At 36.4% G+C, this 13,272-nt stretch overlaps 2 protein-coding genes across 2 annotated transcripts; one reads left to right on the plus strand and one right to left on the minus strand.

The window, feature by feature from the left end:
• The first annotated feature begins 1,074 nt into the window (after window positions 1-1,074).
• On the plus strand, window positions 1,075-3,619 carry LOC103967958. Its single transcript, XM_018642268.2, has 3 exons — window positions 1,075-1,236; window positions 1,406-1,471; window positions 3,310-3,619. The coding sequence occupies exons 1-3, from the start codon at window positions 1,189-1,191 to the stop codon at window positions 3,355-3,357; spliced, it is 162 nt and encodes a 53-aa protein (XP_018497784.2). The 5' UTR covers window positions 1,075-1,188; the 3' UTR covers window positions 3,358-3,619.
• A 2,058-nt stretch (window positions 3,620-5,677) lies between these two features.
• Window positions 5,678-9,468, minus strand: LOC103940817 (probable ribosome-binding factor A, chloroplastic). Its single transcript, XM_018645904.2, has 4 exons — window positions 8,959-9,468; window positions 7,595-7,768; window positions 6,375-6,587; window positions 5,678-5,944 (listed from the first exon to the last, which is right to left on the minus strand). The coding sequence occupies exons 1-3, from the start codon at window positions 9,298-9,300 to the stop codon at window positions 6,441-6,443; spliced, it is 663 nt and encodes a 220-aa protein (XP_018501420.1). The 5' UTR covers window positions 9,301-9,468; the 3' UTR covers window positions 5,678-5,944; window positions 6,375-6,440.
• Window positions 9,469-13,272: the final 3,804 nt, after the last annotated feature.

Below are 13,272 nucleotides of genomic sequence, written 5' to 3' on the forward strand. Positions count from 1 at the left end.
TGAGTTTAGTGAGAGTTTCAACAATAACTACTCACAAGCCACATACCAGTATTTAGAGATTTAGAGATATTGAGATGATGAGATTTCTTTTGAATGTACTGTTTTCAAATGTGTCGGGATTGTTTGACTGAGGATAATATTTAATCTGCTCAGAAATATTTGGTTTACTTAGGCAATGAGAACTTCAAACAAGACCTTACACACTATCAACAAACAAGAATGATAATTGAAACGTAAAGCGTCTAGATAATTACTAACTTGAGTTTTCTTTGCAAACAAAGTATGTGATAGAATGCCATACAACTTCGGTCTTAGATCACCTATTGTTGCAAATGAAATGTTTCTTCAAATGTACAAGGCTAAGCATTGTACGGTTCTTACTACTATGTTTTTGTCATCCAGTTCTTCATGTAATGTCGGTAGAGAGATTCCGAGAAAATAAGAAATATGTGAAACACTCTAAAGAGAGATGAGTTTCACCGTATCAAAATTGCACACATAAAATATGAAAAATGAATAAAGAAATTAGCCTGTAAATTACGCCTAGTGCCATGTGATTAATGGAAGCCCATGCAGAATGGCTAGTTGCTTGTTAAAGATTAGAGAAGGGTATGGATGACGAAGCGGAGAGATAAGGTTTCAATATTAAAGGAGGGGAATGGAAATAATGGATAGATCTTGAAGAATGAAGTAGAAAGGGGAAATATGCAATGACCATTTCACTATATAAGTGAATAGTGTTATGTTTGGCTCATATAGATAACGATCAGATTTTATGTTCGCCTCATATAGACAAGGATCGCGTATTATATTTGTATTGAATTTTATATCTTAAGTCGACAGGAAAATAAGAAAAGTGAATGAACTTACAAATACCGGGTTAAACTTGTTAAGTAACTCCATTCCTACAATAAAACAACGAGGAAGTGTTTCATTGGTTGACTCCACAAATAATGGGCCCAACCATCTGTAACGGGTGGATGGACGATCAAGATTTGAACCCGGGAAAATCAGGTAGAAAGCCCGAACGGGGCAGATAATCCAGGTCCGCAATTGCTCGATATATAAAGCAGTGGAAGTCTGGAGGAGTAGGGCTCGGTGCTTTGTGAATTGGGAGGTTTTACAGATTTTCCTTCTCGTTCGGTTCGTCTAATTGCTGAACAGTCAGTCTCCTCTCCAGCAACAAAAATGGCGCCGCCTCCTGGACCATATTCTGGAACCAGCACCCTCGCCTTGGTATTAATTCCATTGAAATTTTCTCTTGTTTTTTTATCTTTTCGTTCCGGATCTAACTAATTTTTTATTTGATTTTATATTTTGGGAAAAAGATGAGAAGTTTGTGGATTTTGGACCAATTTCGTAAGTGTTAATCTAATTGGTGATTTGGGGTTTTCGGGATTTGCAGGTGGCTCGTGTTTCCGCATTCTCCTTTGGACTCGTATACGGAAGCGTTAAGCTCAAGTACCTCAAGGTACTTCCTTTCCTTGTTTTTTCAAAAAAATAATAATAATTTGACCCTTTTTTATTTTTATTTTTATGAGTTAATATTGTGTTTGTGACTAAAATTGCGTATTGGGTTTGTTTTAATTTTTGTAGATTGTAACGTGTAATGTGGATTTTAATCGATGTTGGTCAACCCGATTGTGTAGACTACTTTTTGTATTCATAATATGGTTTCATTTTCTTATGAATAATTTGTGTATTTTCTTTGTTTTAATGGAAGAGTATAAGCACCATTTGAAGAACTGATATAGTAGACATCCACCTTTTGTTAGCATGTGTGAAAGTAGCAAAGTTTATGTGGAATACCTTACAATTTGAGCACGTTACGGTTATGTGATAGTGTCAGAACTTTAGAAATAAAGCCAGGCTACGTTATAAATTTTGTACATTAATTTATCACTGTGCAAGGAATGAACTCTTCTTCACCTCCAATCCAAGTATGGTCAAGCTGTGAAACGCACATAATGTATATTGATGTGTAAGGGTGTTTTAGAGGGGCTCTAGAAATAAAAATAATTTCAATACTTTGATTATTGGCTATGCTTGTAAAAAGCCCGAGTCTTTAGAGCAATGGCTAAGCATAATAATGCAGCCCACTATGTTAAGATGAAAGGGTTCAATTGGAAGTATGTGTAAGAAAGAAACAAATGCAGGTTATGCAGGGAAAATTCTAGAAGTAAACTTAAAAGAGTTCGACTTCAGTTTTGTTTCTAGCATCAGTTCATCCATTGAAATAAATAAAAGCATTTCTAAAGTCTTAAATGCATATGAAGTCTTTTAAGTGAAACCAAATTATTCAAAAGGAAACCAAGCTGTGGTAAACAGTTTGGTGGGTTCCACTTTGAGTGAGTTGCACTTTGAGATTACCACTTCTAGGTTGAGCTATTAAATCTTAACTCAAGCTGCATGCAACCGATCCAATGTCTTCACTATAGGTTCTTAGTGGTTTAACAGTCAACCCACAAACACAACTTACACAAACTCACTATCGAAACTCAAGTCTTCAATACAAGGTTTGATTTGGCAGAAAAATTAGTCACTGCAAATGTGAATGTAGTAGCATATGTTTTATAGAAACAATTAAAAGTGTGAAGGGAAAAAGAAAAATGACAAGGCTGCATATAGAGTTTTGTGAAAAAGAAGAAAAGGGAGGGATTTAGGAAAAATATTTGCTAACCATTTGTCAACGTGTTGATAAAATTGTCGTATAAATAAGCACAATGTCCAAAACAATGCTTGAGTAAAATGTGAGAGAGAAATAACCCTTTGTGAATTGCTGGATTTTAAGGTAAAATTAATTGCCTGAAGTTAGGGACAACCTGAGATTTACCTTCAAATGTGAAAGGAAGTCTAGCACCAGTGTCCTAGAGAGGAAGTAGGGTTGCTCCAATTTGCAGAAACTGGAAATGGAGAATGAAAGAAGTCAAAGTGTTAACATTTTTAACATTTTTAACCATGTATCAATTTACCGTAATATACTTTGCTCTAAAGCCCAATCAAAACTTCACCATGACTTAATATGTGTATATATGTTATCATTGTCAAATTATAAGGACGTGGGTCTAGTGTTTGACTAATTAGGGATAACTAATGGAATGGGAATGTAACCTGAAGTTGTCCCCTTTATTTAAATTGTTAAGCTGTTCAACCCAATGTTGATGCTAGCATATAATGCAATGTCAAATTATTATTTTTATGTTGTTTGAGTTGTGCAAGTCTTGTGCCTGTTTGTTGGATTGCTTGCACCATGTCGTTTTATTTGTGCACAAGTGCTTATTTCTGTTTTTATGTTTTCTCCCTGCCAAGGCAAAGGCTAAATCTGAACAAAAGGCTGCGGCAAAGGATCATCACTGAAGGAGATGTGTTCTACCAGAAGTTGTGAATGAAGAATGAGGTGGTTTTCAGATATAAATAATACGTAAGGGTGGACTGTACCAATATTTCTCTTAAAGCTTTTGTGGATCATGAAATCTTTGCTTAAAGCTCCAGGTTTTTTTTTTTTTGACTGAGAATTATGAATTCAGTACTTAGGATGCTTAGATTTCCTCTTCATAGCGATGATTTTGAGGGTAATGTTCCCTTGATTAATAAGATGCTTATCTTTTTCAGTCTTCAATTTTGCTATTCGGTGATTTTGTTATAATGGTTAATTGTCATTTTGCTATTCGGTAATGTTCCCTTGATTAATATGATACTTATCTTCTTCAATTTTGCAAAGTGACCCTTAGTGTAGATGCAAAACCTGAAGATTTTGGGCTCGTTTGGTATGTTGGATTGGATTGGAATTGGTAACTCCTTAATTTCAAGGCATATTGAAGGTAGAAGAGCATAAATTTTCATTTGGAAGAGGATTAGACATGACTCATACCATTTTGGAAAGGATTGGAATGTATAAGTTTATGAGTAATCCATCTTTTACCCTCTAGTTGGACAGAATTTTTTCCTTCCTCCCTTCAACAGACCTTTAAGTTAAAGCGTTATCCATTTCAATCCAATCTTACCAAACATGCCCCTTGAGAGCATTGGCAAATGTAAAGTTAGAATTTGTAAAGCTTGTGCAGTATTTGCCTATGCTATTTTGATATTTGTTGATGTTATGATATTTGAATAGAATAGTGATACCACGTGGCGTTGGCGGTGTTTTGGGTAGCCAAGAAATTACTGCACAAGCGATATGGGGAGGGTGGAATTGAACTGACCCTTTACAGTTGAAGGAAATGAGGAAACATTTAAGGCAGCAGCTTGGAAAGCAAAAACAAGCTTCTTCCTTTTGTTTCTCTACGTCTCTTTGGGGGCGTTTGTTGCACTGGACTATCTCGGACTGGATTAGCTTCAAGGACTAAGCTGGACTGGCTTAGACTAGACTAAACTGGATTAACTTAGTGAAGCGTTTGGTGCAGTATTGGACTAAGAAGCTGGATAATAACAAATTATAATATTATATTATTTAATATATAAATTATTAATATTTTATTATGATCTTATCTTTTTCTTCATTTTTTCCTACCATTTCCTCGTTAAATTGGATGAAGTTAGCACCGTCAAAAAATTCATCACCATCCCTGGACTGAGATCTTAGCTTTGAATGCTCGAATCTGTCATGTATTTGAAGAAGCCCAAACAGGCCGAGACTTCCAGGCCATTTTTCAGCCACATTCGATCACATTTTGGCCTCGATTAAGGTAAAATAGTAATCTTGTCACTCCCAGCTTCAATTTGGTATATTTTGTATGAAAGTTGGTTGTGAAATGGATCTGAGAGAGAGTCGAAAAGTTAATGATTGATTTAGGTGACCGGAGATGAAGAGGAGTCTGTCGAGAGTGGTCGTTGAGCATGACGAGGACAAGAAAGAGAGGATAGTCTTAGCTAGTCTCATGGTTATTGGGGGGTCTCGCTAAGACCTCTTAGTGAAGGGTTTTGTCCATGCTAGTCCCATTTAGTCTCATTAATGTTAGTCCCAGCATGGAACAAACACAGTATTGGACTAATAGCTAGTCCAGTCCAACTTAGTGAGGGCAAAAAAACGCCCCCTTTAAGTTCTCTTGCGTTTTCAGGAATTCATTTCCAAAAGTTATGCAATGATTCCATCTTTCTATCACTAGAAGCCTTGTATCAAGTGGTAGCAGAGCACCATATCTGAGGGCGGTTTATGGTCCTAACTTGCGGCTGACTTGAAATAGTGGTGAAGAACTTTGCCTGTAAGGGAAACCAAGGTGCTAGAGGAGCAACATGACTGGGAAAAGCAAACCTAAACCAAACTTGAACAAGTTGAAACTCTTAACATCATCAATTTATAAGATGGTGGAGACACATTTATAGGGCATACCCCTTGATGTCGTGCTACGCATCCACTCAAATTATAACCCACCGAGTTCAGAATTTACGTTAACGATTGCAAATGCGTTTAAATTTGTGCAAATTCGGAACATCTTGTCATCACGAGACGTGGTGGTGTGACCATCATCGCCAAAGGGCTAGATTTGTTTTTGCACCACTAGAAAAAAATTTATTCTTTTTCATCGTTACCTCTACTCAGAGACTCCAATCATACAACATTAATTCCCGACATGGGGGTGAACGGAGTCCAAGGCTCGTTGATATGCTAATGCTAAATTTTCAGTTGTGTCCATCAGTAAGTAACTAGTAGGTGGTATCGGAAAGTAAGCGACCCTAGTGGAACAGAAACAGTAGAATATCCATTCGCATCATGTGGATCGTCAATTTCGTGAATTATCTAGCACTTTAAATACCACAATTTCTGCTTCTGGATTCAGATAACCAAAACAAAAAGCAAATCACAAGCATTCCTGTAGAAACGAACAAAAATATTATAGGTAATTTTACAAGGCATGACATGGTCGAAGCGCGTGATTCAGATGATGGGGCTCCAGCTGTGAAGAGTTTTTCTGTCTAGGTTAGCCTTGTGACTTATGGCGCTCGCCTGCATCACACAAGATAAACAACATACTATAACACTTATTTCGAGCGTAATAAAGTAAATGAAACGTGTGTAATATTGCACCATTACAAGCAGTCCCAACCCCCAAACAAACCCCTCCGGAGGGAGGTGTTCAGAGATCAAACCCCCTGAAAACATGTTCAGAGATCAATATTGCACCATTACTAATCTTTCCTAAAGTAGATCCCAACAACCACGCAATGATTGCACCTAAATAGACCAAGCATTACCAAACTAAATTGCAGGTCATCGGCTTCATTTAAATTATGTCTGCCGCCGATTTCAGTGACTTGAAAAGAAACAATTAAAACGTAAATTTCTGTAAATTCTACATCAATACAAGGCAGTGTTAACTCTGATTACAATCCATATAACCCGCTGCAACTAAGAAAGTCAAGAAAATGAAACAAACCTGTGGAAAAGCAAAAGCCATGCCTCAATCCAAGATAGCATTATGCTCAGAAACTAGGGGGAGTAACTACTTTATGTATATAATGTCTTCATCAGGGTCATCACCCTCCCAATCTCCGTCATCCTCAGGTGCCTCGGATGGTTCCAATTGTTCGTCATCTTGAATTTCTGAATCTTTCTTTTCATTCTTTATCTTATCTAGTATAGCAATCACCTGAAATGGTTCAGCATTCACGTATTGTATTAGCATATATTGACACCCCCTTAAAAGCAATTTTACAAGCACACAAGTCCAGTCAAGATAACCAAGTAATAAACAGAAAACCGAATGCAGTCGTTGGAAAATGTCCAAATAACGATTATCTTGCGCGACAAAACTTTTGCAATTCAAGGATGCATAAGCAACCTAGAGGCAACTCAACCTTTTTTCTTTTGATTTTTAATTTGCTAATCACTCAAAGAAACCATACAAGTTGATTATTTATGAGACCACTATTACAATGCTGCATATTTTACTTTCCATAATTTTGACAAGAGTATTATTAATACTCTTTCACAGGTGCTCGTTTTACATGACACAATCCACATAACCCGCTAAGAGAAAAGTTCATGATAGGTTGAAACAGCACGTATAACCATTAACCATATAACCTGAAATTGATCCAGAAAATAGAATAATCCTAATCGATATAGATTAGTTCAGTTTACTATATCACAAACAACAATATAGACAAAAGCATGGATGATCAAACTAATGTATTACTGACTTTCATTCATATTGTGTAGGACTTAATATTCATTATGGTAAACAGATTGCATCATAAGGGTTGACACATCCTGTTTGAATTTATCGATTATTGTGTGGGATCAATTGTCAGTTATGTGGATCAACCAGAAACACAAACTGGCCATAATCATTCTAAATGGGTTGGTCAATATTTGGCCTTAATCCATTATGCTCAACCAAAGTCTGGTAACTTCATGTTCAGTTCAACTGGCATTCGTAGATTATGTCACGAAATACTCCTGCTTCAATTCCAAAGCAGAATACCATGATTAACAAGCCTTGTCAACCTGTATGTGCAATCACACCTGGCTATACTTTTGACCAACATATATCAGAACCTTAATTAATGCAAGAGGAACCAATTGTGTTGCTTTCCTTGGTTATAAATATGTAGATAATCATATCCAATGAAAATAGTATAGTATTAATCTTACCCTGCTTCCTCTCTCTAGAGACTCATCTTCTATGAAGCGTATCTCAGGAGTTAACCGCAGCTTCATACGCCTTCCTAATTGACCTCGGACATATTTGGCTTTTGACTTTAGCCCAGCAAGGGCAACCTCCTTCCCTCTTTCATCACCAAAAATAGAAACATAGACTTTAACCACCTGTAGTGAAATAAACAAACTGTAGTTAACTAGAAGTCCAAAACCATAGATTTTTGTCACATGATGAAGATTACCATCTTTGCTGAAGCATTGAAGGTAGGTACTATTTGAAACAACCAAAAATATTGGTAAAGAAGGTTTCCTTAGTATCATTAAAATGGGAAATTAACAGGAACTGTTAAACATGCTACAGAATTCTCCCTAAGAAGGAAAGGTCAAACAAGATAGCAAGTACTTGACCAATGAAGGTATATGACCAAAGTCGGGCATCCTTTTAAAGTATACAAAAGTTTTGAACCTTGGGCGTATCAAACAACTTTTAACCATTTTAGCCAAGGCCTAAAGAAAGATACAAATAGCAAAGCGCAAGTTTGTTACATATAATGTCACATATAAGCGTGATTACAATGTACATAAGCTACTACAGGAGCTTGCCAAGTCGATAATCGAGGCAATCACGTGGGAAAAACAGAACTTCCACACAAGGGAGTTTATCTTGACAGTTTCAGTAGTTTGTAGCCTACGCAACATTTAGAAACACAACCACTATAAGGTGATGACTTTTTAATTGCACAATGTCAAGGAAATTGATAATACAACTTCGAACATAACTGAAAAATGATATAACATGGCATTAAAAGGTATTTGGAATGCATTGAAGACGAACGAGCGCAAATCAGGGGGCTTGTAACTATCGAAAACAACATGACAGTAACCACATTTCAGGAGCTTGGTAGCAACGAAAAGTTTGGAACATGTTCTTCCCTCCAGTACCATCTTAGAAACGTACTCTACTCAGTTCAACAGAAACGGGTACAAAACCCGGGGCTTGTAACTTTCCATATGAACATGAACGCGAAAAATAAAAGCAATTCTACGTAACGCAATATGGGGGCATCTATTGCCATTTCAAAGGAAGAACAAAAACAGCACGAAAACACATAAGCAAAAACTTAAAGCTACTCAAATTGTTTCCCCTGCCTCCCCATTTCCATAAAACACCATCACACAAATTAAAGGTATACAATTTCAATCTAAGACAGCCTTAAACAACCCGAATCGTCTCTGATGCCTCACCATTTTCCTAAAACACCATCACAGCAATGAAAAGCTCTACAATTTCAACCTAAGACAGCCAAATTTCAGAATCAAAACAACGAAGAAGCGTACATATGCAAGTAACTATGTACCTGCAAGTCGGTGGAGACTTCAACATCGCTTATGGTGGTTAGCGAAGAGAGGTAACGGTCAGCACCCAAAGAAACCTCAGGAAGAATAGCGTACTGCAAGACCTTATCAGTTAAGAGCATGTCAGACAGCTCCCTCCTTATCTGCTTAGCCACCATTGCCACTCTGCGCGGGTTCGCCATGCACCTGATGGTGTTGGGCCGCCGACGGAGCAGAACCGCATGATTTATTGGGGGAAACGAGGCCGTTGATTTCTGGGTCCGAATTGGAAAGCTTGATGATGATGGTGGGAGGTGGGAAAGTAAGGGGGTGAGTGGTGGGTGGTGGAGGACCAAGTTTGGCATTGCTGATTGCTGTATTCTATCCCAGCTCGCTCTTCTCTTCTCCTCTTTGATTTTTTTTTTTGTTTTTTGTGTCTTGAATTCTTACTTTCAAGAATTTGCTTTGAGTCGAGAGCGAGGGAATGCAAAGTTGCAGGAGGCAAGAACAAGAGGAGGATATTGTCTTGTTATTATTATTATTATTATTATTATTTATACTTTTTTTTCTAAAGAGGAACACTGAGGAAGATAATTTGCTGGACAAAATCTAGAGAAAATTAGAATTAGATACCTCATTTTAAACTTTTGTAGACTAAACATTTATACTTTTTGAGTTTTTGATTAAGCTTTTGAAACATTTGATTAAAATACTCAGACTTGAACTACTTCAAATTAATTGAAATTAATTTACATTTAAATATCTGCTATATATTTTAAATAATTTCAACTATATTTAAGCCTAAAAATTTAAACTTTTCAAATCTAAATGTACACCTACGCCATTGGTAACGTACCAACATTAAATGAAAACGTATCAACGTCAAACGAAAACATACCCAAATTAAAACGTACTCAATTATAAAATATATTAAAATAAATCTTCATCTTTTTGGAATGTTTAAAAATATGTTTGATTCATACACAATGTTCTAGATAGTCTTGTTTTTTGGTAGATAAGCCTTTGGAACAACTTTTAGTTGATCAAAGATAAATCCTTATTATTGTAGATAATACTAAATAATAACGATAAATCATATAATTTTGAATTAACAAAAAGACTATTGTCCGTTGATTAATGACTCTTTCTATAAAAAAAAAATAAAAACATTAAAGTAATTTAAACTCTTACATTGTTAACGACTCTTTCTATAAAAAAAAATAATTAATTAAAAGTAACTCCTCATTATTAGGAATAAAACTTATGTTTTGAAAACAAACATACCAAAAATTCAAATGTATCAAGAAGCCAAATGGACCAAAAATTCAAATGCATCAAGAAGCCAAATGGACCAAAAATTCAAATGTATCATGTAACAAAATGTACCATTATAATCAAACGTACTGATATAACCAAACGTACCTAACAACGAGATTTGTTACATTCTATTTAATTTACTAAAAAAAATATTTTAATAAAAAAAATCTTAAATCATCATAATAAGAGATGCATAAAAAATAGGAGGAAAAAAGGGAATGCTAACGTGAATAGACTTCTAATGAAATAAAATTAAAGTACTAAAATTGTAGGGAAAATGTTTAATCAGATTTGCAAAAGGAATAGATGTTTAATCTATGACATTTAAAAACGAGGCTGTAAACACGAAAAATTCTTGAAACAGGAGACAAGAATACGTGTACAAAATATATTTTTGTATTAATGATTTTGGGGTTACAATCTCTTTGTAATTTGATCCTCTGATTCTATCTTCGTATGGTGTAGGTTTGTGGATGAGTTGTTGATCCAAAGGGCCGTCGGAGCTTGATCTAAGGATGAACAGTTGATGAATGGATCTTCTGTTGGAAATGTGCCCTAAAACCAATCATATGATGATACTTTATGGACATTTCACATGTTAAACTAATCTAGTTTAATATTAAGGGCAAACATTATTGTTTGAGCAGTCTCATATAAATGTTATATGCTTAAATGATAAGTCCAAGAAATATGTGATTGGAAGAATGCGATCTAAAGAAGTTAGATTCATGAGACCATTCTTTCGTTGACACATCCTAAACATTCCTGATCATAGGATTGTCAATTGGGCATTGACAGTCCGTTAAGATCAGTACGTGCTATATCTTCTCTCAGGGAGAGTGACTAGTCTCGAGTCATTGGTGTGTGTGACATCAAGACAAGTACGTAGGTGCTCAATAGAGAATGAGTTCACTGAACACGATCAACGAAGAGTTCTCATATTCATGTCACATGAGAGCTCATGGTTGGGATAATGCAAATTAGTCTTTTGACCTGAGGCATCACAGTTGTCTTGTGGTTAGGTCCTTAATCTTTGATTATGTCAAAGTCACTCCATCAGGAGGGTGTCCATGGCATCGTTGGGGTTAAGCCACTTAGCCATGGAGGCAAGTGAATGCGCAACAAGGGATCTCTAACCTTCAAACTGTTTGAGGGAGAATACTCTATGATATGATTAAGAATCTTTGGCCAAAGTATGAATGAGATTTAGGAATGTGTTCCAAATCACATTCAAGGTAATCATATAAGCACAAGACTCACATTGGATAGTAGACATGAATAAACTATCAAACCAAACAATGTGGTCAAGAGTATTGTATTAGAGAAAGACCGTATTGCATTTGTAATCCTAAAACTGAATAGGTTCACCACCTCTTCTGATTAGCTTGGGTAACCATGACATGCTGCTAGGCGTCAACCATGGTTTGTGGAAGCCCTAAAAGTGTATTATCACTAACGGGAGAATTGAAAGTAAGTTTCAATTCACAATCGATTAGAAAGAGTTTTAATCGCCCACTGCCTCGCTAAAAGGAACATAATGGATCGTTCACCGAGTAAGGTAGAGTTTGAAGAAACAACGGAGATGAGTAAGAATAATTAAATGGTTTAATTATTTATCTAAGGCTAGGATTAATTAATATGTTAATTAATCAAACGAATAAGTTCGTTAAAGACCTCGGGTTAGTTTTGGGCCGCAAGGCCCAATGGGATTTGAATGTCAAGCCCATTAACTCAAGTTGTATGACAACTTGAATAAACAAAGGGCTTGAAAGCCCAATAAACCCTATAGGCTTGCCATGTTAGAATAATAGGGCTTTTGGTCCATTAGGTCACTTATTTGAAGGGACTATATAAAGGACTTTATAGCCTAAAATTTACATATGGTAATTTTTGGGGAAAGGATGAGAACACAAGCTCTCCTTTCTCTCTAAAATTTAGGCCACCTTGGAGGGATTATCTAGCAATCAAACTCCTCCAAGGTCACTCATTTCTTCTTCATTATGCCTTGGTGATGAATCATTAGAGGTTCTCAATTTTGGGAACTTGGAGAAACTTTTTCATCCATCCAAATCCATGGATCTAAGATGCAAGGAATGAAGGCCCTCTCTTTGGGTGATTAGTCTTTGCTTATGCAAAGAGGAATCTACAAAGGTATTGATTTCTCAACTCACTTTGTTTTGAGTTGAGTCTTGGTTCACCTATCTACTAGGCTTTGAATTTCATGGGTAAATGTTTTGTTTTTAAGTGCATACAAGCATGATTCCGCCTTTAATTGTTAATTGCATGCTATTGATGTTGCTTAAATGAACATGTTTTTCACAAATCTTCCTTCATCTTCAAGGGGCATTGGGCTTGATCTTGAAGAATGGGTGTATGAGTTTGTTGAGGTTGTTGATCCAAAGGGCCGTTGGGGCTTGATCTTAGGATGAACGGATGATGGATGATGAACACTTTCTTCAAGGGGCTGTCGGGGCTTGATCTTGAGTTGGTGGGAGTTCTTCAAGGGCCGTTGGGGCTTGATCTTGAAGGTTGATGGATGAGCAGATCTTCAAGGGCTTTTGGGCTTAATCTTGAAGAACGATTGCATGTGTGGATTTGTTGAAGTTGTTGATCCAAAGGGCTGTTGGGGCTTGATCTTAGGATGAACGGATGATGAACGATGAACACTTTCTTCAAGGGGCCGTCGGGGCTTGATCTTGAGTTGGTGGAAGTTCTTCAAGGGCCGTTGGGGCTTGATCTTGAAGGAGGATTTGACGAAGAACGAAGAGTGCTTTCTTGATCCTTCGGGATTTGCTTGAGAGCTTTAGAGTTTCAAGGCTTGAAGGTTTTGGTGTAATGTAAATTTCTCTTCCTTTCCCTCTTTCTTTTTTTTCTTTCTTTTTCCCAAAATGAATGTCTTGGCTTCCTATTTATAGAATTCCAAAACTTGTTTTTGGATTTAAATAATCAGATGAAATAAATCATTTCTGCCAGGTATTGACACGTGTCCTATTTGATGACCTTTCCAATTTATTTCGATT

Source organism: the organism of the source record quoted next, unplaced genomic scaffold (assembly GCF_019419815.1).
Source record: "Pyrus x bretschneideri cultivar Hongxiangsu unplaced genomic scaffold, Pyrus_bretschneideri_v1 Contig85, whole genome shotgun sequence".
Lineage (NCBI taxonomy): Eukaryota > Viridiplantae > Streptophyta > Magnoliopsida > Rosales > Rosaceae > Pyrus > Pyrus x bretschneideri.

What these genes read in the sequence shown, in the direction of transcription:
- LOC103967958 (XM_018642268.2), top strand. Translation starts at nt 1,189, where the DNA reads ATGGCGCCGCCTCCTGGACCATATTCTGGAACCAGCACCCTCGCCTTG. An exon ending in GAACCAGCACCCTCGCCTTG is followed by an intron (nt 1,237 to 1,405) that starts GTATTAATTCCA and finishes CGGGATTTGCAG; the next exon opens with GTGGCTCGTGTTTCCGCATT. An exon ending in TTAAGCTCAAGTACCTCAAG is followed by an intron (nt 1,472 to 3,309) that starts GTACTTCCTTTC and finishes CTCCCTGCCAAG; the next exon opens with GCAAAGGCTAAATCTGAACA.
- LOC103940817 (XM_018645904.2), bottom strand. Translation starts at nt 9,300, where the DNA reads ATGCCAAACTTGGTCCTCCACCACCCACCACTCACCCCCTTACTTTCC. An exon ending in AAGTCTCCACCGACTTGCAG is followed by an intron (nt 7,769 to 8,958) that starts GTACATAGTTAC and finishes ATTTCACTACAG; the next exon opens with GTGGTTAAAGTCTATGTTTC. An exon ending in CTCTAGAGAGAGGAAGCAGG is followed by an intron (nt 6,588 to 7,594) that starts GTAAGATTAATA and finishes GAACCATTTCAG; the next exon opens with GTGATTGCTATACTAGATAA.